Source organism: Echiichthys vipera (genome assembly GCF_963691815.1).
Source record: "Echiichthys vipera genome assembly, chromosome: 6".
In the NCBI taxonomy this organism is placed as follows: domain Eukaryota; kingdom Metazoa; phylum Chordata; class Actinopteri; order Perciformes; family Trachinidae; genus Echiichthys; species Echiichthys vipera.
The window spans coordinates 16,940,518-16,965,886 of record NC_139831.1 but is presented as its reverse complement, the minus strand read 5'-3'; the positions used below and the strand labels follow the sequence as shown (position 1 = coordinate 16,965,886).

The 25,369-nt window shown below is 40.9% G+C and overlaps 1 protein-coding gene across 1 annotated transcript in view; it reads right to left on the bottom strand.

Annotated features, from left to right (window-relative positions):
* spock1 (SPARC (osteonectin), cwcv and kazal like domains proteoglycan 1) overlaps nt 1-25,369 on the bottom strand; it is a 103,777-nt gene that overhangs the window by 20,102 nt on the left and 58,306 nt on the right. The window contains exons 4-6 of the mRNA XM_083914821.1: nt 19,375-19,455; nt 5,466-5,580; nt 1,598-1,730 (exon numbers count right to left, since the gene is read on the bottom strand). Coding sequence (XP_083770947.1) covers nt 1,598-1,730; nt 5,466-5,580; nt 19,375-19,455 — 329 coding nt within the window. The remainder of the gene's footprint in view (nt 1-1,597; nt 1,731-5,465; nt 5,581-19,374; nt 19,456-25,369) is intronic.

The window sequence follows — 25,369 nt, the reverse complement described above, 5'->3', positions numbered from 1 at the left end:
CGGCTGGCCTGACAGGCAGGAGGGCTTTTAATTTTTAAAGGGGCCAGATACAGGAAGTCGTGACACTCACTCACTGTCAATGGTTATTTTTTTAACAGGGCAGCTCCCTTGGCTCTACATCGCGGTTAGACACGTAATAATTATTAGCCAATCATGTCGGGAAAGACATCTAAAATATTGGATCACTCTGAAAAGAACAAGGATGACTCCAAGAAGGTCACATGCAAACTTTGCAAGAAAAACTTCGCTTCACTTGTCCATGACGAACATGACCTCCCACCTTAAACATGTAAGTAATGTTAGCCTAGCTACCTGCCCATGGCGGCCCGTTCCGACTGTCTCCTTGCTGATTTTTTCTGACACATTAAGAATTAGAATCTGAAATAATGTTGCCGGTGTCATTAACAGGCGGCAGACTTATATCTCTACTGGGGCCCCTTCTGTGTGGAGTTTGCATGTTCTGCCCGTGTCTGCGTGGGTTTTATCCGGGTTCTCCAGCTTCCTCCCACAGTCCAAAGACATGCACGTGTTAGGTTCATTGATGACTCTAGATTGCCCGTAGGTGTGAATGGTTGTCTGTCTCTTTTTGTCTCTATGTGCCCTGAGATAGACTGGCGTCCTGTCTAGGGTGTACCCCGCCTCATGCCCGATGTCAGCTGGGATTGACTCGAGCCCCCCCGGCTATTCTTGGGGGTGTATATGCATGCATGTATGCATTGATTAGTAAACGCTCTAAACCACTGGTCAACCAAGAAAATCCTTGGTCGGGGGCAACCCTACTGATCTCTACTTTGCCAATATTCCTGTCACAAAGATTTTGATTCAGCCCAAGATCATGTGTATTGGATTGTGATTCACCACTTGCAACCAAAAAACGATACATGTGGAAGTCAATAAGAATCCACAGTCTGGTAAACCGAGGACAGACCAGCCACATTATTTCCCTCATCAACTCTCCAGTCTGAACTTCCTCTGCTCATTTCTTCTTGTCTTTCTTTTCTCCTCAACCGTGACGTTGTGACTTTGTAGCTATGCATAATTTTATGTAGCTGAGAGTGAGATTATGAACAGAGTGGCTGAAAATGGGGCTTGAGTCAGATGAGAAGATGAAGGCTGGAGAGCTTTCTCGACTCATCCAGAGATGATTTTTAGCTGCTGAAAAGTCCTCTGATGGTTGACCCTGTTCCCAGTCATTTGCATAAGAGACAGAGAAAAGTACAGCTCAAATCAACACAGTGGAGGAGACTATGAGTCAATACATATATGGTAATATGGGACAGCAGGAAGAGAAGAGGAGGAGGAGACAGGAGAAAGACAGGGAAATAGAGTGAAAAGAAGATGACAGATGAGGACAATTAAAATATCATCTAAAAGACATAAAAGTAAACATTATCTCAAATAATTACACCATTTATATAACGCAGTGGCTCTTCAAGTACTGTTGTTGTATTGGTTCAAAACAAACTGAATCATTGATGAATAATATTTGCTCTAAAAAGAAAAATGACAGGCTTAAAGTGAGAGAAAAGCATAGAGGGAGAGGGGGTGATGAAATGTGAAACTTAAAGAGAGATTGATGTAAAAAGGAATGTCTTACCCCGGAGGAGTAAGTGTGTCCATCAGATCCACACACAGGGTTCGACTGGAGCCCCGAGCAAAGCCTACATTTCCCATGAGCACCAGCTTCAAGCCTGTGCTTGTGGCCTGCACTGCCTTTCCTGGGTTTCACGCTAAGAGAAAGAGAGAGAGAAGGGGAAATTATATCCATAAATTTAAAAATATAATGTCTCCCACACATACATGAAAACACAGAATAAACTATAATATCTACAGTGCTGAGCCAAACCATATCTACTATACAGTTTTGCATTTTAACATTAACATTACTCTCATAAATATGTTTGAGAAAAAGTGCAGTAATAACTTTCCAGGCAGAAATATTACCAAAACGAGCAGAATCACTTTTCTACTAAGCATAAAGTTTTATAAATGTTTCTGGTTGTCAGGGTCAGCTGAAGCAGAGCAGGTCCATCAAGGTCTTTTCAATAATAAGTGTTAATGCGCTTGTTCCAAATCTTGCAGCAATTTTCTATCAAGTGCTTTCACTGAAGACCCCGTTGTGCCCTGAACCATCGAGTAGAGACTCTTTACAGGGAAACTAATGTGATGACAACGAATGATGCAAAGTGAACATCAACCACTGAAGTGACCAAAGTCATACAACCTCTTTCACACAACTGTGCTTTAAAATGTAAATCGGAAAAACTCCTACAGACTGTCTCTGTTACCGATTAAATATTTATATGAGTTTGTACAGCTTAACTGAAACAAACACACACACACACACACACACACACACACACACACACACGCACGCACACGCACACGCACGCACACACACACACACACACACACACACACACACACGCACACACACACACGCACACATTCCTACCCTAGTTTCTGGTCAAGTTCATATTTGTATTTTGGTTTTCTACTAAAACATGTTTACATGCTTTAATGTTCAAAAAGCACATAATTTTCCTCATAATGCCTGAATATACCTCTATTCTCCAAATGTACATAAAAAAGCACTGAAGGAATATTTTTTTCATTAACTGTCCTCTTTAAGTAAGAGCTCATCTTGGGAGACATCTACACACTGTTGTAAAACTACAACATTTGATTAACAGGCAGCGTGTCAGACACTTTCTTGGTTCTTTAGAAGTGTCACACTCAACGACCAAGCCATAATCATTTCCACAGCAGATTAGACATGCACACTGCACTGATAAATAAAAAAGTGGCGCTGGCAGATAAGGTAAAATAGAAGCAAAATAAACCTTGTAGGATTGATGTTTGAGATAATTCCCCTCATTTGCGTACGTACGTCTCCTATTCTCCTATCAAGTACTCTTTGCATAAATGCAGAGAAGCACAGGAACTTGTTCAAGTTATTAGTGTGATTTAACGGGCGGGATTGGTTTGGCTAGGGAAATTAGCGCATGCATGACAATTATTCACTGAGAGTGACAGCTACAGACAGAAGATTGGACAGATGTTGCAAATACAAATTAGAATCAAGCAGCGATCTCTCTCTCTCTCTCTCTCTCTCTCTCTCTCTCTCTCTCTCTCTCTCTCACACACACACATATACCAGTGTGCTTCAACCCCTGCTGAGAGTTTCCATGTTGCTCTAATCAGGAAAGGCTCTGATCAGTCACCTCACAACAGGACAGAGGTGCATACCAATTAACACAGCAAGGCGCTGTATTATTTTCGAATCATAGCTGAATGCTAATGCAGATGTCCAAGCCGGCAGTTACACATTATAATCTTAAGGGGGGGTCAAGATGTCTGTTCAGAGCTGTATTCATTTCAAGAAGAAGAAGAAGTTGTTAATATTTAGACATTATTAAAACAAAGTTTGTATTTTTACTCTGAAAGGATGCTTAATCTGTGTTATGATAATTACTGCAACTAATCTAACTTGTGGATAATATCATGGTCCAGAGATTTAGTGAATGATACTGTTGGGGAAATACAGATTTTCTTTGAATAATTTGACATATTAAGCAGCAAATGGGACTTAATGCAATGAAAAGAAAAACATTTAAACCAAGTATCTTTGGAGCTAATGACTTGAAGAAATCAATGAAACCTAAGAAAGAGACAAACACATTCAAATGTCTTTTGGGGGAAATGCTTCTTGAACTGAAAAATTGAAAAACCTTAAAATTGGAAACATGACAAGGTTGAAAACACAAACAAATTGGGTGCTGACAGAGTCCAGAGAGCGAACAGATAGTTTGATTAAAATTAATTAGTGTTGAGAATACGTGTCTGTATGTCTTTCACTGAAGCAGATTGAATTTTTAGACACTGCTAACACACATTGCATACTTCTGGGTGTAATTTGTCTAACGTTCCTTGAGGGCAAGCACATTGAAGTTCAACTTTGCATAGTAATGTGGAGTTATAGACGTTTACTTTAACTTAATAATAAATCCATATTTAAGGAGAGACAAAGTAGTGGATTAGCAGCCACAACCCCACCATTTTGTTGTTATTTTATGGATAACACTGATGCTTAATTGAACCCAATGTTGGGTTTGGGGCCTTTCTTCAACTGCTTAAAATATATACTTCACATTGTTTTATTGTCTTGGTACTTCATGACCTTTCCTAATGTGACCAATTTGCTCATTAACATGATTTTGAAGTTATGATATGTTTCAGGGGCAGCATGGTGGTGTGGTGGTTGGCACTGTCGCCTCACAGCACTAGGGTTCCTGGGGCCCTTCTTTGTGTGTGAGTCTGCATGTTCTCCCTGTGTCATTGTGGGTTAGTTGATGACTCTGTGTGAGAGTGTGAATGGTTGTCTGTCTGATTTGTCTGATCATATGTGCCCTGCCATAGACTGGCATCCTGTCCAGGGTATACCCTGCCTCACGCCCAATGTCAGCTTGGATTGGCTCCAGCCCCCCACAACCCCATTAGGGCTAAGCAGATGATGGATCGATGCTGCATGGATATGTTTCAGAAGTCTGCAGAACATAGTGCTTGACATCTATTTGTGGTCCCAGAGACAGCTATTAAACATGGTGAAATGCAATGGATCATTACACAGTATGCTCTATATCTGTGATTATACCATGATCTGGGTGAATACTCGATTCTGATTGGTTGTAGGATGTCCATTAAAAACTGTTAATGGTAGTAGTTCCAATTAACTTTTCCATTGCATATGAACCTTATGGGATAGTAATGATTTTTCCAGGTACAGTTTGAGTCAAATCCTCAGGTGTAACCATAGAGTTACTGCTTAAAAATCTTTAGATTCTGATTCTGCAAAATGCATGGAGATATAAATGAATGGTGTTCATTTTTTTTTCTTTGGCAGGGTATAAATGAGCATGGTATATGTGGGATAATGCCCTTTAACGTGTCCATAATCAGGAATTAATTGACTCCATGATGGCAACCATCCTCTGCTTCAAGTCCCTGTGTGGACCATGTATGGAGTGTGGAATGGTGTCTGGAGAGGTGCCAGTTCATCTCCTGGGCACTGCCGAGGTGCTGTTCAGCAAGGCATCGAACCCCCAACTGCTCGGGGCGCAGGTCACTGGCAGCCCCCTCGCTCTAACATCTCTCCTTAATTGCATGTATAGGTCCTGTCTGTGCATGTGTGTATTTCGGGCCTGTGTGTCTAACATGATTAATAATAAGAGTGAAAACATTCAATTTCCCCGTTGCGGGATTAATAAAGTAATTCTACTTGGTGATGACGGCACTTTTTACACAGCCCGGCTACTTTGACATGTGGACAGGAGATGCTATGGATCAAATCGCTAATGTTGTGATTAATGGACAGCCTCTGTACCTTGTGAGCCACAAGGCCCCTTAGTAAAACCAATGACCAATAACAAAACCAGGTTTTAATAAAATCTCATAATTGTTCTTACCTGTGAGTTGGCTGCTTGTGATTGGTACAGATGGCTGTCTGGTAGTCACGGCTGACACACACCTTGTGAGGAGGGCAGCGCACCTTCAGACAGGGGTCCTTGGTGGCATCTGGACCTACAGGGAGGGATGAGGGATAAACTTAATGTCTGAGCTGTAAAACCTCAGTCAGTAAAACATTCAGAGCAGGAGAATCAGCACAATGTAGTGCTGAAGTTGAAAGCTGATGCCACAAAACATCAAGCTGTTCTTTTAGTTTTCCAGCTGGCAGATTGTAAAGTTCTACTAACTGAAGCAGGAAGAAAAATAATGAGTTGGAGTAAAAGGAAGAATGGTGAGAGGTATGAAGTAAATGTTGAGTTTTCCGCGGTATGAGCTGCTTAATGAGGACTATTTTCTCCGAGCTTCAACCCCATCTTCTTCCAAATCAATCTCCAAAGTGACATTACCACTGTGGCAGCCAGGCACAGCTGGCTGGTGCCCAGGGTGACAAAAGATCAAGGCAGCTCATTGACTCTGAGCATTGTGTCATTTCACACCAGGCTAACAGCATAAACCCACTTTCATTTGACAGACAAAAGAGAAAAAGGAAAAGCAGAAGTGAGAGGAGGTGAAAAGGACAGGCGCAATAAAAGAGAGAGACATGGATGAACGGAGAATGGATGTGACGAAGTAGATGAACAAGAAGCAGTTTGTTCGGTCAGGGACATATACTGTACATTTAAGGCTGAGAAAGAGGACACTCACTGTGGGAGCTCTCTCTCAGGAGTATAGTCGATTACAGGCTGCCAACAAAGTCAACAGATGGATCTGAAATGAGCACGAGTTTGGTGGACGTTTTTGAGATTGTTGTGAATGTAGGAGTGGTTTTTCTTGAAATGATCAGTGGCATAAATTAAAACTGAATATCTTGCCAACAAACGGATATTCAAATAGTCATAGTCAAATAGGAAGTTACACAGAAAATGTAGATATATGGTAAAATGTAGCATAATGAAATAATCAGAAGTATTAATAGTAATGTCAAAAACATTTGGATATTGGAGAGGGATTGGGGTGGGGTTGAGGAGGGAGGGGAAAAGGATAGACTAGTAGGACATGAAGGAGGAGGCTGAGGAGAGCCAACTTGGTTACCCCGTGGCGGGGCACCCTGGGTCGTTGTGTGAGGCTCTTGTTGCTGTTGGCTGAGATGTAGCCGGGGAGCATAGGCCATATTGCTGCATACGTCTGAAGGAAGGTGTGGGCAATGAAAGGATGTGCGTGCATGGAGGTTTTGTGAAGCATGCATTTAAAGGGACTTATTTCCCTTTTGGAGCACTTTGGAGACAGGCCACGATCCAGTCTCTAATGTCAGGTTCAGATTGTGGATATGAGGGCGGCTTTTGCGAGAGGGAGGGTGCCCCCAATGCGCCATGGTCGATTGCTGAAAACCACAAGGGAGCTGGCGAATGAGGAGAGGTTTGAAGCTAGCTTGTGCTTCTATGCCTATGGCAATGCCAATTCTTGGCTCTTACAGATGGAAGAGGTCTCAGATAATGCCAGAGTTGAAGATATCTCATTTGGGGAGCTTAAGTGGAGGTGCCCATAAGGTTGAGGTATGTTCACACAGAGTGCAATCAGCTCTGTCAGGAAGTTTGGCTGTGGTCTGACTTCTGTGGAAAATATCATGGCTGGTGGAAATAAATAAATCATCACTCAAAAACTTTTGGTGTCCTGACTTACTGCATGTGTGTGTGGTTTGCCAGCTGCACAGTGGCTGACTTGAAAGCCCTCCAAAGGGTTGTTAACACAGCCCAAAAGATAATTGGTTGCTCACGCCCCACCCTGGAAGAACTGTACAGCTCTCGCTGTCTTAGTAGGGCTAAAAACATTCTAAGGGATTCGTCCCACCCAGGTCACCAAAACTTGGAATTATTGCCCGGGCAGACGTTTCAGGTGTCTGAATGCTTGGACTAATAGATTAAGAACAGTTTTTATCCAAAAGCTATAACAGTGCTTAACACCGCAAATACCTTTACCTATGATGGTACATGATGCTTAGGGTCTCTGCAATCTACTGTTTTTTTTTGTCTCCAAGCTGCTGTCGTTTTAAATGTGTCTTTTAAAGGTCTAGCCAATTCTTTTTTTATGCTTTTAATGTTAAATCATTTCTGCACTTTAAGGGGTTGTACTGTAAATTTCGTTGTACTGGTATAATGACAATAAAGACAATTCAATTCAATTCAATTTGAAGTACAGGCTCCATGGTGAGTTGATTCAAAGGTGATGGGAGTCTAACTTGAGAGTGATGCAGGGGTGCAATTGAGGGGGAATCCAAGACAAACAGGACAGGATTGGTTATCTAGGAATAAGAAGCTTGACAGGTGATTAGAGGTGTGGTTGAGGTGTGGCCCTGTTCCTGAAATGAAGTCAAAGAAGGGCGCACTCACACTGTCCGTCCGTACCGTGCCCCGTGCTTTAGGCTTCTTGTCCCCCCCTCCCTGTCCCCCCGCGGGCCAGGCCTGTTTGTACTCACACTACCAGGGCCTCGGCGCGAATGCTTCTTGCCTGCCTATACGTCATCACGCCGTAACACGTCACACGCATTGATTGACGTCATCGCAATGCGTCGCTTTGTTTACAAATCTTTCCATAGACCTCTGAATTTTTTTTGCATCTTGTCCGACTGTTTTTGAATATTTTCATCCGACCAAATCTGCAGTAAACACTCCACCTCCGCATCACACCAACGTGAACCTTTTGCCGCCATTGTTTTAAATATCCGTGCATGGTCAGTCCTTCTTTTTTCTATGTCCGAACAGGCGCACATAAAATGACGTCAGAACCGCCATAGGCCTCGTGCTCGTACACGGGCACACGCTCGTGCTCGTACATGTGCAAACGTGCTTTAAAAAAGCCCACCTCTCCCAAATGGGCCATGGACGGCAGCGGTACGGTTGCACTCACACTGGTCAAACGAACTAGACTTTAGCCGCGAGACGTCCTGGGGCTTGGTACAGAAGGACAGTGTGAGTGCGACCTAAGTTAACACTCACTGGCAAGCATGCCGTGCCTGGGCGCGAATGTAGCAGCACGGAGAACCTACAAAAGACTAGTTTATTTTCTGCAGTCAGTTCAGTCAGCTGAATATTTTACTGTATTACAGTAACAAGTGGATACTTGCTTTGTTATCCTATAGTACTTGTTCACTTATTTCATGAATACATCCAGAAATCTAAACATTTTCTCACTGTACTGTTTCAAATTTTGTGTTTTAGTGGGTTTTGTGTTAGACATAGCGGTGTGCTTTTGGTGGAAATAATCTGTTTTGAGAAGAGAGAAGATGTTTTGAGTGAAGTGTTTCATTTTTGCAAGAGATTTGTGGAGTTTAGACAAAACAGTTAATTTCATTTTTTTCAGTTTTGTGCTCAGAAGTAGTTTCAGGAAGCATGTTTAAATGATTAGGAAAAACTATAAAGAAAAATAAAAGCCCCATCTAATGAACAAAAAAAGCAAACAAGCTGATGAATTGAGATCTAAGACAAATTGGGTTTTAAACCACATACTGAGACCACATGCTGTCACCATGGAGAACAAACTAAAAATCATTTCCAATCCCAAGTTAATTAAGACTGCGTACAGAGTGTAAGGTTCCATGCTTTAAGTACAAGTCAAAATGAGAGTGGCCTTGTCTCCATTAGGGGCCTAATGGGTTGTATTTGAGCCACAGAGGGTGTCTGCTGTGAACATCAACTTGTTTCTGACCTGATCACACACACGGCCTTGCAGTTTACATGCTGGTTTATCAGCGGTAAATCCTCCAGAGAGTCACATAAAATGGCGGTTTTCTTGTCTCCACTCGCATAACGCTGTAATCTCAACAACAGCCATCTATAAGAATAAATTAACACATATCAACTTTTAACATGCGTAACTCTGAACAAATCTGGAGCTGTCAAAGGATATGGGAGGACTTCCTTTATCTTTATGAATGAACACACACAATAAAGATGGTGAAGTTTAGATAGTCTCATGGGAAGAGATAGCACACTGCCCACATCTATCATAACTCAGCAACACACTCATTTCCTTACAATCTGTAAAAGGCATTTCAGATACAAAAACACATTACAAGCCAACGTGCCCCTCATATTCTCCAGAATGCAGAGAGATGATATGTCAACCTTCCGCCTGATAGCTGTCTGATCTGCTGTGTGCCTCTATTGCCCTCTTATTTGGGCCTGTCCTCACCTCCATCCATCAGTGCTGCAGGAAAGCCATCTTATTTCACTTTGCTGCAAAATGACTTTATCACCACGAGGAAATGAGAAAGCAAGGGAGAGAGGAGAGGAGGGATCGGGCAAAAAAGGAGGTTTGTATCTGGTTAACAGGATTGGAGGCCAATTTAGGATCAGTGTGTGATCTCCACTCACAGACAAATTGGAAATCAGACACACATTACAAATGAGCACGTCTCTTTATGCACCTACATACACAAGTACACAGAGCATCACATGTAGATGATTAGACGGATAAAACTTTCTCATAAACGGTAAAAAGTTAATGCTCTGAATGTGAAATCGTTTTCGGCTGACGTGATTTGAATATTTATGGTATCTACAAGCGGATGAGAGGAGGAAAGAGGAGAGGAAAGGAGAAAATGCGAGGATGAAGAGGGGTAGGAGGAGGCAGGGAAGAGAGGGTGAATGGAAGAGTGTAGGATAAAAGACAGTTTTATCCATCTATTTAAAGCTCGAGTGAGCAGCACTGGCGGTTAAACCAGCCAATCAATTGTAATGCAGGAGCACTGCAGCACACTCTCGCCACATCTCTTTCACTTTCCTCAATATGAGACTCTCATCTCCTTTTATTCCCCTCTCTTCTAATCTTAAGTATGACTTTATCCTCATTTGTGTGTGCACGGGTGAATAAGTCAATATGCATGAACAATAATAACTTGGCATGCCTTATTGCATATCCATTTATTCCAAAGTGCCAAGTAAAACTTGGTTTTACACTCAAAAACACATTTTACCTTGAAAATATGATTGATTTATGTAAATTAACAAGGTTGCCTGCTGCTGATAAGATGTAAAAGTGCGAAGAGATGTGTGTGTGTGTGTGTGTGTGTGTGTGTGTGTGTGTGTGTGTGTGTGTGTGTGTGTGTGTGTGGTTGAGTATTATGACTCTTCATTAGACAATACTTAATGGAGAAAATGTGGAGACACATCGCTTAAAATTGGCTCCCGACAACAGAGGAAAAAATGGGGAGAAACGAGTCTTGTGTGTATTCTCTGTGCTGTTACAGCCACAGTTCTGCACACAGATACAACCAATTTGCCAATTTGCGGAGCCATTGTCCTTGGCCATATGTAAGGTTGAGTGATGACCCCTGGGTGCTGGGTGACTAGTCTGTGGAGGTGAGACAGATGGAAGAGTTGGCAGAGCTGCAGCTGAGGGCGACGAGGGCACAAGATAACAGCAGATCATTAACAAATGAACAGAAATGTCCTCAAGGTTGGCAGATCTACAGCTATCTACGTCTGAAACTGACACAGTTTGCTGCTGTACGTTATTTTCAAACATTTGTTCGGATCTAAACTCAATTTTGTGGTGTGAGATCCTTACGTGAATGTGTATTTATAGCCTGTGACGTGACCATTTATAGCAAATCTAAGTAGCAATGAGGATTTGGAGAACTAATCCCCCTGATACATATCTAAACATCAAATTTAGTTTTAAAAAAAACAAAAATACAGAAAACATGACATGACATGAACATAAAGGCATCTATAGACTCTGCGATAATAATCAAAGTAGTCGGCCTCAGGTACAGTGCTGCGATTGAGCTGTTTCCACCATCTATTTTTGCATTGTTGGCTTAGCGCTACCCAAGGCGACTGTGATGGATTTAAAGAAATACATTTTGATTGATTGATGTGATTTATTACTGTGTCATGCATAATAAATCTTCCCAGCCCACACGGGTTTAGAAGACACCACAATTAAACAAAGACAGACCAGAAACCAAAAGTAGATGCTTAACAAAACTAATACTAACAAAATAAACCATCCTGACGTTTCTTCCAGGTTTTGGCAACAAGACGCTAACTTACAAAAATTGCAAGTGAACAAGCATTCCTTCCTGTCATCATCAGTGCTCCAAAACATTTCAGAGTTTTGAACATTTTACTGAAAAACGGTATTCTCAACTCATCATAAAAGGGTCACTATAAAATAAAATTATACGCATTTTCTACCTCTCCTAAGTCCCAGAGTTCATGTTCAAAATACATGTTTTTTCCTCCCTCCTACTCTGGAGAGTAATTGCATGTGAGCCTAATATTAGAGCCAAGTGATGCAAGCAGAAACCCATTATTGTAAAGCTTGAATTAAGCAGCTGAAGCCTATCTGTTAATGCAAGCTGTGCTCTATTTGTGAATAAAATTCAATACATTCAGTTTGTCACGTTACGTACCTTCAGTTATGTATTTAAGTACGTGATGTAGAAAAAACAGTCAACATTGACTTTCTGTTTCCAAAACCACCCACCCAAACCTAAACATCCACCTGACCTCCGTCTTACCCGTACTTTGACGCTCTCCTCCTTCGCTCTTGTCTGCTTGTATAGATTACATATTTGGTGCTTTTAGGGGAGGACAGTCGTGTATATAGTAAAAGATATGTGTATGTGCAGTATCTACAGTTGCAACTGCACTTCCTTTATTATACATTCAAATGAACACTAGGATGGTAAAGTTGTGACCTCTTGTCATCAGTCATTTATGACTGAAGCCCCCTTGTGCAGTACAGACTTGTGAACCTTTTACAACCAGACTTTCAGAGTCTATGGACATGAACACCTCATGGCTGTTGTGCATTTCACTGCTGTGTTGCAGCGTGCTTTGAAAGTGCTGCTGTTGCTGTAAATCCAGCTACCATCTGATCAGATCTGCTTTAATATACTGTGGAAGAAATCAATATACTCCATGGTTGGTAGCTCATGCTCAGCGAGCACAGCAAGTACACAAAAGAAAATACATTCCCCACTGAAATCAAAAGTTGCACTGCGTCTCGGAAAAGAATAATTCATCTGGCTAAACTTGAGGATCAAAGCCATTTTCATCAAGCTTGTGTGAAAATCATGTCAATATATGCCTGTGTATCTGAAAAGGATATGTAAGCTTAGTGTGAAAATGTAAAGGAATATGTGAAGGTAAAGGGTACATTTTAATAAATGTCCTATAAATCACCAGCTCTTCTCGCCATCGTACTCATGTCTTGTGCAGGTGCGGCCATGTTACAATAAACCCATCATTCTGCCCTTGCTCTGTCTCCCTGCTAATACCACAGTCATAGTGCTCTCTTGCGCACATTGTGCCTACTGTTTCCCCAACTGTGGATGAAGTGGGTTAATAAATTGACTTCCTATCACCCCCCTTCTCTCCCTCGAAGTCCACAGCTCAGAGCCCTCAGGGAGCCAAAGGGCACACACAGCCAGCCAGAGAAGAGCTACAACATACGGTTGGCATATGAGACCCCATTGGTATTCAGCTAAGTGCTCCTGTATATATAAAAGTCACATAAAAAATATGAAACTCTGTTTTCTATCAAACATTAAACAATAGAAGTGTTTAATATCTGATGCAGCAGAGATTTTACTGTACTTCTGCAGCTTTCATAAACATTTGATTTTGGAATGAAAGTTCTTCATGAAATGATCTGATTTATGCAGTTGACCTGCCAGTCTCATAAAATAGTAAAACGTGTAGTTTTTTTTGTAATCACAGGGAGTATGTTGAACCCTTTTCGCACCCAAATTATATACAGGTTTTTTTAAAGGCATTAGTCTCGTTTTCTTCCTCGTAATGCCTTACTGTTTTTGTCGCTGGTGTCACGTTCAACATCACAAATGCGACAGAAAACAGGGCAAGTAAACAGTACAGTAGAAAGCAGCATGCATGCTAGTGAAAGGGGTGCTTATTCTTCTTTTGTATATGTTACTTATTCAGTCTTCCTTTCAAACTTTGTGCAGAATAATTTAGATCAATTTTTCGAGCGCTGTTTTGGCGGCGACGGATGGGACTTAATTACAATCAGTGCTTTTTGACATACTTTGTTTAAATGGATAGTCTCAATTCAGCTTCCAATACCTTTTTTTTGTTTTTAGCCATGCCTCCGCCGGAACAATGTAGAATCAGCCTACAGTCACTGAATCACTGTTAACTGCATTAGTGTGTTGGTGCTGCTGTATCCTTGCATAATTATTTATTCAGGCAAGCAGCACATATGGCAGTTTATTTCCACAATGTGCAAAAAATCCTTCTACAAAAAGTTCCTGGATGATTCAACCCTGGACATAACCTGTCCTAGCCATTTAATTACTAAAACACTTCCAAGTGGATTCCTGGCAGAAAAGCACATTAAACTAAAGCTGTAAATTTTTATTACAATTAAAGTTGACAGTAAATTGCCCTACTCATCCACTTTTGGTCTCCTAAAGAATAGTCCTCCCTTCATTTACCCTTAATGACCCTAAAGAGACTCTGGCCACAAGAGAGGAAAATGTGGCCAGAGAAGAGAAAGGTAAGATAAAACACTCTTCTTGTGTCCTCTAATACTGGACAGAAGCCAGAATGGAGTGTGGTGATTGGATAATAAAGATAGTCAGAGTCCAAAAGAAGAAGCCACATTGCAAACAAGCCCTGTCAGACAGTAGAGGGTGACCTCAAATGAATTGCTGCTGAGCTGGACATGGTTCATTGGGGTGTTCTTGTAATCCTTGTGTATGGGTGTGTGTGCTCCTGTTTATCCACTGTGCTCTGTTGCTCTCCATTGTTTGCTCTCCCCAGCCACTACTTCTAATAGCAAATAAACGTTTGAAATTAAATAAACAAGAGCTTCAACAACTATTCCCAGAGGACAGATTCTTGATTGTTATTAGAAAAATGAGCACCACTTTCAGGCTCTGATAAACTAATTAAAAAGGTGGTTCCTTTCTTTCACCTGGAGGGGAGGGGGGGCTACAGAGGAAAACAAGATGGAGCGAGAGAAAGCAGAAAGACAGACGGATGAGGAGGAGATAAAACCTCCTTCCCTCTCTGCATTGTGGATGTTCCTCTGGGTCTGCCTGTTTGGCCTGTGAGAAGCACTGGAGCGACGGATGACAGGGAGAAATGATGGAGGGATGAATGTACAAAGGGCCTCAGGGAGGACGCTGTGATGGAACGGATTCACCTTCCATAAAATTAATTATTGAAAACATGGCGAAATTATGTTATTGTGGATGTAACTGGAATGGAGAAGATAAACAGGCTGTGTTTGAATGCCAGGAAAGACAGGAAAAAATATCTTAACAGAGAGAGAGAGAGAGAGAGAGAAAGAGAGAGAGAGAGAGAGAGAGAGAGAGAGAGAGTACTATTCACTATTGGCTATCGCTTACTAACTGAATATTCATCACTGCCACACAACCATAATAGAATCAACAACAAACGCACACTTTATTGTGAAAAGCCCTGAAAAAAAGGATGTTTTGTGAAGCTGTTGCTGGCAGCAAATTATTTTTAAAGGAACGGTATAAAAGCAAATACTCAGAGAGTCTTTGAAGACAGCTTCAAAGCAAAGGAGCAAAGATGCACTTAAGGACAATATGTGCACGCAAGAGGGCCTTCATTTCTGCAAGAACAGGCTAATTGTTCCAGTCTAAATAACTGTTCTGCTTCAACTGTGTTTGTAGTTCTAATCATCATCATAGAGAGCTGAGAGAGCAGAAATCCAATAGAATATGCATGAAATTGACTTGGTTGGAGGGAACACCCATGCTCAGAGAAAACACACACAATGGCTGATGAAGATAGGCTACTGGAGTCTGTATTTGTATCCACGCCACTGACTGTTTAAAACATGGGTGTAGTCTCTGTGACGTCATCCAAAGGTTTCTGAAGAGCCACTGAAAAGCTCAGTGACATCTTGGCAGAGCCTGACTCCGCCACCTGCTTCCTTAGACACATAACTTAATAAAGAATATTTATATTGTTATGTTTTATTTATAACATTATTATACACACAATGTGTTACATTTAGAAAAATAAATAAAATGAGCAGTTTTCTAGGAGGAAATGTTTACAATGTATTTAATTAGGTGTTGGGAAATTAAAATTGCGCTGTTCCTGAAATCAAGCAAATAATTATTTAAAAAAAAAAACTAAATGAACCTCATGTTTAGTATCAGTCAGTTCAATCAAAAATCCACACTTAATAAAAAAAAGTTTTCTGAATTATATATTCTGTAAAAAAGTTTTTCATATCAGAAAACGTATGCCGATATGGAGACATATTGATCCGTCTAAAAATGACTAATTAAATAACTAAAGAAGTCTTGGACCGTAAACACCTATTAGTCGACTAACTGACCAAGAGAGGGCGCCCATACTGCTACTGGTTACATTCAATTCATAAATAATACCAGGCCTCTATAGGAATGCTCACCCAACTTTTGGTACATTTTACTGTCAGATACGAGACTGAAGGTGTGATTCAGACTTCATTCGCGTGAACATGCACATGCTGTTCATTTGCCCCCAAACAGGCAATGTACTGACTGTCCAGGTGTTAGCTGTAAGCTAGCTGACAATGGACACACCGACTTGTGTGCATAGGAGTGTGTTTGTCAGCCTCTGACTGGTCTCAGGACTCAGCAGAAACTTCGTCTCTTTCTGTTATCTTCCTCCAGTCTCTCTTCTTTTCCCGCTCGACTTTATGCAGTAGATTCATAAAGCCTCGGGATATGCACAAATTCAATTTTTGCCACCCATGAATTTGTAACTAATCACGTCTTTCCATTGACTTTGTATGCAATCATGCAACCTCTAAAATTCACTTCACATTCTGTCTGAAGACACAGAGATTAAAGCCACGCTGAAGGTTCTGCACAGCAGTGCTTTGAACTAAATGCTAGCACCAGCATGCTAACAATGACAATGCTAACATGCTGATGTACCGCAGGTCACTAAAGATCACTAATAGTTACTAAATTTCATCCTCTGGAGAATGCATTTACCAAATTTAGTGCCAACCTGTCAATTAGTTGTAATATAAAAACAGAAAAAAATATTACAATTCTTTTTTTGTAGCAATTCAGTCTAGAAGGTTTTATTCTATCCCTTTAAGATTTTATTTTGCACGTGTACAAGCAGTCTCTTTTTTTCTGCTTTAAAAAAAGAAGACCCAGGCTCCTAACTGACCATGAGTGGCTGCCAGACAAGGAGTTTGTGTCAGTTTGACCTTTAGTCAATTTCAGGAGAGGTCACAATGAAAGACCACACGCTTGACTTACAGCCTGATCCTTTGTCTCATTGACACACTGTGATCTTTTCCTCTTTTTCCTCTGCCCTCTCTCATTCACACACACACACACACACACACACACGCACGCACGCAGGCACGCGCGCGCACACACACACACACACACACACACACACACACACACACACACACACACACACACACACACACACATACACACACACATGGATGACAGACCGGGCCTCTTGCCTCACCTTCGGTGTCAGAGATAATTAAATGTTTTTGCACTGTCCTGGACTGAGGTACTCATTAATCTGAAGCTGAAGGGTGTGTGGGTGTTTGTGTGTGTGTGTGTGTATGAGAAAGAAAGAGAGAGAGAGAGAGAGAGAGAGAGAGAGAGAGAGAGAGAGAGAGAGAGAGAGAGAGGGAGAGAGAGAGCAACTCTACAGTCAACATCATGGAAGAAATGCATTAGAACTGCAAGGAGAGAAAGAGGGAGTGTAACAGTGTATGGATGCAGGCCAGAGATGTGACCCGTAACCAGGTTATAATAGTTTATAATTATACTTTACAGTGAGAATATACAGCCATTTCATACAGGAGACCAGCATGGATCTACCGTTACACATTCACCAATTTGTCAGTGTAAACGGTTTATATGCTTCACCTCGAACAATTTACAGAGTTACAATTATACTCTGTGATGTACTTGTTGAACTAAACATAATGGATCATTTATATCGAATGATTTCAGCCAAAGAATGCCAATTATTTTGAATAAGCAACGGGAAGCTTAAACTCAACCTACAAATGGACATCACTCACTTCAATCAATGGTGTAACTCACGCACTCACTCAATAGCGATGGCCTGTAGTCCAGCCAAAAACAGCCAACTTAAACTACTTGTTAAACATTGTAAACATCAGAGCAACTACAGAAATGATGCACAGGAAAGGACTGAAATATAAGAGAGAGAGGGTGAGAGTGCTAATGGATTGCATCATTTCCTGAAAACTAAAGGAAACATAGCTCCACAGTGTTGTAACTGTTTCAAATGAGCAGTGAATAACTAAAAGTAACCAAACCTTCACCACAGACACCATCAGTTAGAACTGACTCAAGAACATAAAGATGCACTGGGAAAGCAATGCTTTTCATTCAGGCTAAATCTCACAACAGCACAATATGGTTTTGGCTCTTTATCTAGGCTTTGATATCGTGGATTACTGTATGTTGCCATGCAGCTTATCTCCCACTGAATTAGATCAAAACATGTGTAATTTGTTTTGTAATCATCTAGCAAATAGAACACAATGTGTGTATCGGCTGCATTTCAATTTGCATTTGATTTACCAATTGGTTCCCCATTTAGATTTCCATTTGCCAGCTTATCCAATCACGTCAGCAGTAGTCTGGAGCCTGGTTGTGGTGTGAACCCGATTTTAGGGGCATACCATGTCAGTGTTCCAGTGGACTTTTTGGTGTTGATTACGCGGAGGATTGTTAGAGGGTTACGCTAAGGCGTCCTTCAGTGAAAACCAAGATATTCTCAAATTAAGTAGCAGTCAAGGAACTGCTTTAACTAAGATGTAAATAAAAAAATAATTGAATAAATATGAAAGTCCTTTATACCACCATAGGCCCCACACAACTTCGTTGTGCATTTTAAACATTGATTAATCATGCATATTGTTAAATATGTGTTCAGATGATTACATTTATATGCCTGCTTTGCATTTTCAATAAGTCAAGCTGAATGCTAGAACTATATAAATATGAATATAATGTGCTGTAGGTATAAAAACATGATTCTTCAGTCAGATCAAAATTTTGCAAGTATAAGAATAAAAGACATCATTAAAATTGACCCAGAGTCAATTCATTGAATACATTTTCCATAAACCGCGAAATCCAATTAATTGTATTGTGTCTTTCTGGTTACTGAGAAAAAGCTATTTAAATGTATTTGATGTTACGGTAATCTCAAGCAAACAATACTATGCAGGATTTCAGCCCACTACACCCACGCTAGCTTGTTAAACTCTGCTAAGCTGCGAGCAGAAACAGCAGAACTGACAGGTATGCTACTGTGTTCTGAAGAGCGAAATCTTTAATCCACTATCTCTCTTCCCACTTGCTAAATCTTAAATTACAATTCTGTGATGTTACTACTGCAGCTAACCCTGGAAATAGCTCCGTGTTACTGAGGGGGCTAGCTTTGATCATCTTCATGAATTTGCCATGCTGTATCTGGTTCAGACGATGAGCTGTGCGCTCGGTTATCTCTCTCTTCCACACTGACATCTCTGCACACTGAGACCGGGTGGAGAACTAATTGTGCTAAACACTTCTGCATTATACCCAGCGTTTTATGGGCTCTGCAGCTGAGACTGCAGAGTAGAATCATTTAAACTGTGCAAAGTAATTCTACAGTATTTTGTGGAACATCTTTAAATGGCCTTCAGAGCATTTATTCTTATCAAACCTGGAAAAATAAATCACCACTGAGATCAGCACAGGCCAACAACAAAGAGTACATGAGAGCCAAACTAGATTTGTCAAATAAACAAGAACAGGATGGTACTTTTGGCTGCATGTTGGTTGAAGCTATTGCTGCCTGAACTTACCATCCTGTACGGTCTTCTTGGCTGAGCCTGAGTGAGCTTTAGGTCCTGGGTCTCCATATCTGCCAGGTTCGGCTTCTCGTTCTAAAGAAAGACATCACATTTTTTTGAATAATTAGAATAGTTCATACATATTCTTCAAGTAGTCCAACAATTTGTGAGATTTGTTTGTTCTTATTAGAAGAGAAGATCGAAATCAGGCTGTTCTCATTAAATGTTTGTTCTTACAGTATGCCTACAAAAAGTATTGCACTATTTATTATTTTGGGGTCAACAAACACAGGACTTTCACCCAGGAGACTCACAAATTAAAGCAAAAGTCAACACTGACCATGTCTACTTACATTCCATTTCTATGAGATAGAAAGCATCATTACCTCCACTAAAGAAAGGATGTTTTTGGTTTAATTAGTGTATCTGTTTGTTTGTCACCGGGATTACTACCTTAAACTACTGGCGTGATTTTCATGGAACTTGGTGGAAGGGTGTAGCATGGGCCAAAAAAGTACCCATTACATTTCCGGAGTGGATCTGAATCACGAGGCAGACACACAAATTATTGTTCTCTTTCGTTTATGATGCGAGATGCCTTGGTTGAGGTCTGGCCCCCTTACAGCCCAGTTAGATATAGAGAATTTCCAACAAAACAGCAATGAAAGTGATACGGAAGAAACTATTACAATCACCCTCAGATAGATGTTATAGAGCCAGTAAATGCAGAAACAAATGCTTTTAGCTTTCTTTCCTCCCAATATCTTTAACACTACAACAATGGTTAATCCTTATTTATGTAATTCACAAGCAAGAGGCACTGTTACATTTAGTTTTATGCATTATGTGCTATGGTTTTGTGGTTTTTATTATTATTTTGTCATTTTTACGCCTATGTATTTAAATTGTTTATCTCACAAAGCATTTTTGTTGCATACTAGGTGTGTCTTGGTGTGCCAATGTGTTGTTGGCTACATATTGTTTTGATTGCAGCTGTGTGTAGCACTATTGCCCATTCCTCTTAGAGACAATCAAGTGTATCTTATCTTATGACTGTGTTTTGATATAATGCTTTTAATCTCCTGAAAGACGTACTGAAATCCCGAGCCAGACTGGTCGGTGCCGCAAAGTGACAAAACCATTATTTATTCTAGTGCGAAATAATCACTGCAGCGTCATTACCTAGCACAAAAACAAGTAGACTCAGCCAAGGGAAAGCAAAGTAACCCAATCCATCTCGTTACAAAAACAATAAGTCACTGCATACGCCGCAGTACAACACCTCATATGGAAACAGGCCAGTGGTGGCAGAGCCTCAGGATGGGAGCAGAGCAGCCAGACACTGAGGTACAGGGAGTTTGTCATGTCTGTCTGTAGGCTGTGACATTAACACCCTGAGATGATTCACTCCTAAACTCATCCGTCTCTTGTATTTATCAACGAGCAAGGCTTCAGGAAAGACTGAACATGGATTGTGATGACCAGGATGAAGTGAGGAGATTGAAGTGTGTGTGTGTGTGTGTGTGTGTGTGTGTGTGTGTGTGTGTGTGTGTGTGTGTGTGTGTGTGTGTGTGTGTGTGTGTGTGTGTGTATGCAGAGGCAAAAGTTAACTTAGTTTTTTTGTCAATATTCATTATTCTTTCCCCTCGATCCTATTTGCCAGACCCCTCTCCTCCTCATTATTGGATGACTTTCTTATCTCTGAGTTATCCTCTGTGAAGGCAATCTCTCTCAAGTGTTCTCTGTAGGCCTTGTGTGTGTATATCTTTGGATCTCCTCCCTTGAGACTCTCTGATGCCACTGTCACTTTCACAAGCTGGCATTTAGCCTGAGGTCTCGTGCTATGATTGCTAGCAACGGCTGTCTGCTCACATCCTCTGAAGTTTATTTATCCTAATTTAGGATGATCATTGGAGGCTCTATTGTCTACAGGGGTACAAAGGGTGGAATCAAAACCCATATACAAACACATGCATATACAGTCCCGTTTATGTGTTAAGACTCAACACTACGAGCGTTCACCCCTCTGAAAGAGCGAGATAAGAGCTGAGCCGAGGGTCATGGATATTGAGTCACTTTTTATGATGTGGCCAACAAGCCATTAAAATCAGAGCGGTAAACAATGTTTAGAGAAAGCCTAGAGAGCGAGCTACAAACCCTTAGCACATTACACCGAAATGAGATATTTGTTCTTGCTCCAGCTCACACTCCATTTAATACACAGACCTGAGGTGCTCACTGTTGTTTGTTGTCCTCTCTGTCTCTTTTCTTATCAGTTTCTCTCTTTCTAATTCTTTTAGCTCCTCCAGGCACAGATCAAAGATGGTTATATGAGAATGTATTACGAAGCAGTGACAGAGTTTGGGGAGATTAACGACAGACAGTATATCATCAGATAGATGGAGGCTTACTGAGTCGGAGAAATAGCTGATGAAATATATAAAACAACCAAGAACACTCTGCTGGGAAAACACAATGTCACGTCTAATCAGGCTGATTGGCAATTTGGAAACTCCTCATTTGGAGGCTTCCGCGGCTTTGTTTGTGGCGGCTGCTGCCAAACCAGAGTGCATCACAAATGGCCTTTGTTTCTGCTGCCAGAATGGTCCCCATGGCAACCATTTATATACGATGTTATCTAATTAGAAAAATGGATAGGAGTAGTTAACACCTGAAAATTGTGGACTTAACTTGTAGTGTCTTCTCTCTGTCTTTGTCTGTATTGTGTCTTCTCTGCATTGGCTGACAGTTTGACTCTCCCATGCTCCTCTGGACTGGCTGTGATAATGGGACACTGCTGCCATTTGTAATTCTCCACACTAACTCCCCTCTCTGGATAATGTATTGCAATCTCAGCCTCACAAATGTGTTGTTAATGTTCATACACAAGAAATGAGAAAGAAATAGCCAGAATACTGATTCTAACATTGTTCTTGCTGACAGTACAACTGTTATCTGCTACCAAGGACGCCTTCTCAGGGCAACTCCAACTATTACAGATGGGGCCAAGCAGAAAATAATGCAGAAGTAGAAAACAAGTAATGAAATTCAGAGTTCTAGAAGATGGCTGCGCTGAGCTGGAGGACACTTGAAGTGTGTTTGCATGGGTAGACAAATAGTCAGTTCTTATTGTATCACAATTGCATTGATGTTTGTTTGACAGCATTTCTGCCTCCTTGTAAATGGGAAAAGTCAAAGTAAATATCAGGACATGGTTGATATTTTAAAGACTACAAGACAGTTATGCTGCCTTCACTTGTAATCGGAAACTTCTGACTTCTGAGTCAGGATCGTAGTCAGAGGGCATAAGTGTAATAAGAACGTGTGTGTGTGTGTGTGTGTGTGTGTGTGTGTGTGTGTGTGTGTGTGTGTGTGTGTACAGTATTTAAGAGGTAGGTATATAGGGAACAGACAGTAATTAGAGAGGTGAATGTGAGCAAAACATAAAAAATTAATAGTCAACACACATGGTGACCATTAATGTGACAAGATGGATGGCTCTGAAAGAACATGCTTGCCTGCAGTTACATCATACTGCCACAGAGGCCACTAGAAACAACATAGTCAATTATTATGGAGTACAACTTTAAGGTTTTCTAAATTCTGTAGTGAATATCAGTTTGTCTATTGGGTATTACTGTAAGAACCAGGAACATGCTTAGTTTTCAGAAAGCATAATGCTACTGGAGGTAGTTAAACGTAGGGCTTCCGCTCTCTTTGGTAAAACTTTTACCCTTTATCACATGAAATAACTTCTCACTTATTGGTCCTGGGTCTGCTTTGGGCAGTGAGTTGGTGCACCGTGAACATAAAGCCCTGATCTGAAAACAGCAGATGTCTGTTTAATCCACCCACAGGGTGAGCTAGTCCGTCTGGGACCTAGGCCAGTGTCACCCACACACACCTACGTCCTTACAGAGCTTTAGTCAGCATTAAGCACAACATGTACCGAGGCCCAACATGTTAACCATCCACATGGGTGGGCTGTGATTCAGGAGGTAGAGCGGGTTGTCCACTAATGAGAAGATCAGCAGTTTCCATCCCCGGTTTGTCGACACTGAGCTTCTGAATGGTTGGATTAGATCTGACCCTGTAGGATTGTCTGTTAGAACGGATGAATGTGGTATAGTGTAAAAGCGCTAAGTGGTCAGAAGACGAGAAAGGTGCTTTATAAGACACTTTAAAATAAACTGGTCAATGAGCTGTCACCATGAAAACAAGTGTATGTGGTAAAAGAGGGGTTGTAACATGTAAGTGCACCTCGTAATTCCAAGATCACTGTTTTCCCATAATTTACTGTAATATCACGGTCCAAAGGAGCGACGTTTGAAATACAAACTAATATTTGCATTTGTCATCTCAATGGAGAGTAAAGAAGTTTAATGAACAGCCAAAATAAAGAACAGTCAGACTTCACAGTGCTGTACCATCATTACTGAAGTATAGATTTATTGCTCTATTCATAATTAGCCTGCATTATTGATTACTATGTACCCAAATTGAAATTTGAATAATGAAAAATGCAATCCAAGCAAAAGTTTTATTATATTCTCATTCTTTATTCTTTCATTCTTCTAAATGCAAACTACAAATATTTTAGATTTATGCGACCCAAAAAATTGTTAGCGACAGAGATCTGACTAGCTAGAAATGTCATTGATGGTGACCATGGAGACTGTCAGCTCTAGACCTGAATAACAGTTTGTACTATAAATATGCGGAAAAGATCCCTACTGAGTTGCTGTGACATGGTCGAATTGTATCTTCTGACGGATAAACTTGTAAGAGGAGCTGGAAGGGACAGCATGTTGCCGAGTTTTTTTATACTAACGACTTCCCGCAGGGCAAAAGAAGTTGATGAAAGAAAAAAGGAGAAGATACGAGACTACGATTACACAGGGGGAACGGATAATAATAACCAAACCTCGTAAAATATTAATCAAATATGTATGAAAATGACTAAAAGCTAATTCTCACAGGCTTTGCAGTATCCATGTGTACGTGTGTGTGTGTGTGTGTGTGTGTGTGTGTGTGTGTGTGTGTGTATGTGTGTGTGTGTGTGTGTGTGTGTGTGTGTGTGTGTGTGTGTGTGTGTGTGTGTGTGTGTGTGTGTGTGTGTGTGAGTGTGTGTGTGTGTGTTTATGTCACTGTGGTAAGTCGGTTCACAGTCGCCCATTGTTCATCATTATGTAATTTCTATCTGATGAACTCAATAAGTCAGAAACAATCGAAAGTTTTGGGGGAACAATGAGCAGAGACGCAGCCGTATGACATGAAGGGGTGGTGAGAGATAGATGACCTGAAAGTATGGAGAAGAAAACTGATGAGAGGATTTAGAGAAAGTGAGGGGACTGAAAGAAAAGGCAGGAGGGAGGGAGGGAGAACTTGGTGACTGCAGTGTGAGAGCAGGGCTGCAGAGTACACTGTATTGCTGCAAGAATATATTTTGTGGGAAGCAGCATTTTATATAAGATTCTGTCAGTTTAGTAAGCTGTCTGCCAGCGAAAATGCGTGTCAGGTTTTGCTAAATATGTGCTTCCATGTTGCTATCACGCTTTTATATAACTGTAAACATACTGTTGGATACATGGAGACAATAAAAGAAACTGGTTTATGCCATAAATGTATTCATGTATGCTGGCGTGAAAAACTTTCTACCCACACAATACTATTTTAAAGCATCCTGCTCTGTTGGTATTTGAAATGCACTTACAGTATCACCTTCATCATACGCAGCCTCTACAGCAATATATTTGCTGCTGGAGCTTCGTAGAGCGCAAAAACTTTCAGAAAAAGGATGACCAAATATGCCAAATTATCACCTTTTTTTCCAATCTGATATCAAAACAGGCTCCATCATGGGAAGATGCCAAATGATCAAACCTACTGTCAAATGCAAATGACAGAACTTCCATTGGAAAAAAACATACATATACACAACATCAGCGTAAATATATATGCATAAACACAGTGTAAATTAAGGCTCTAATATTTTAACACACTATTA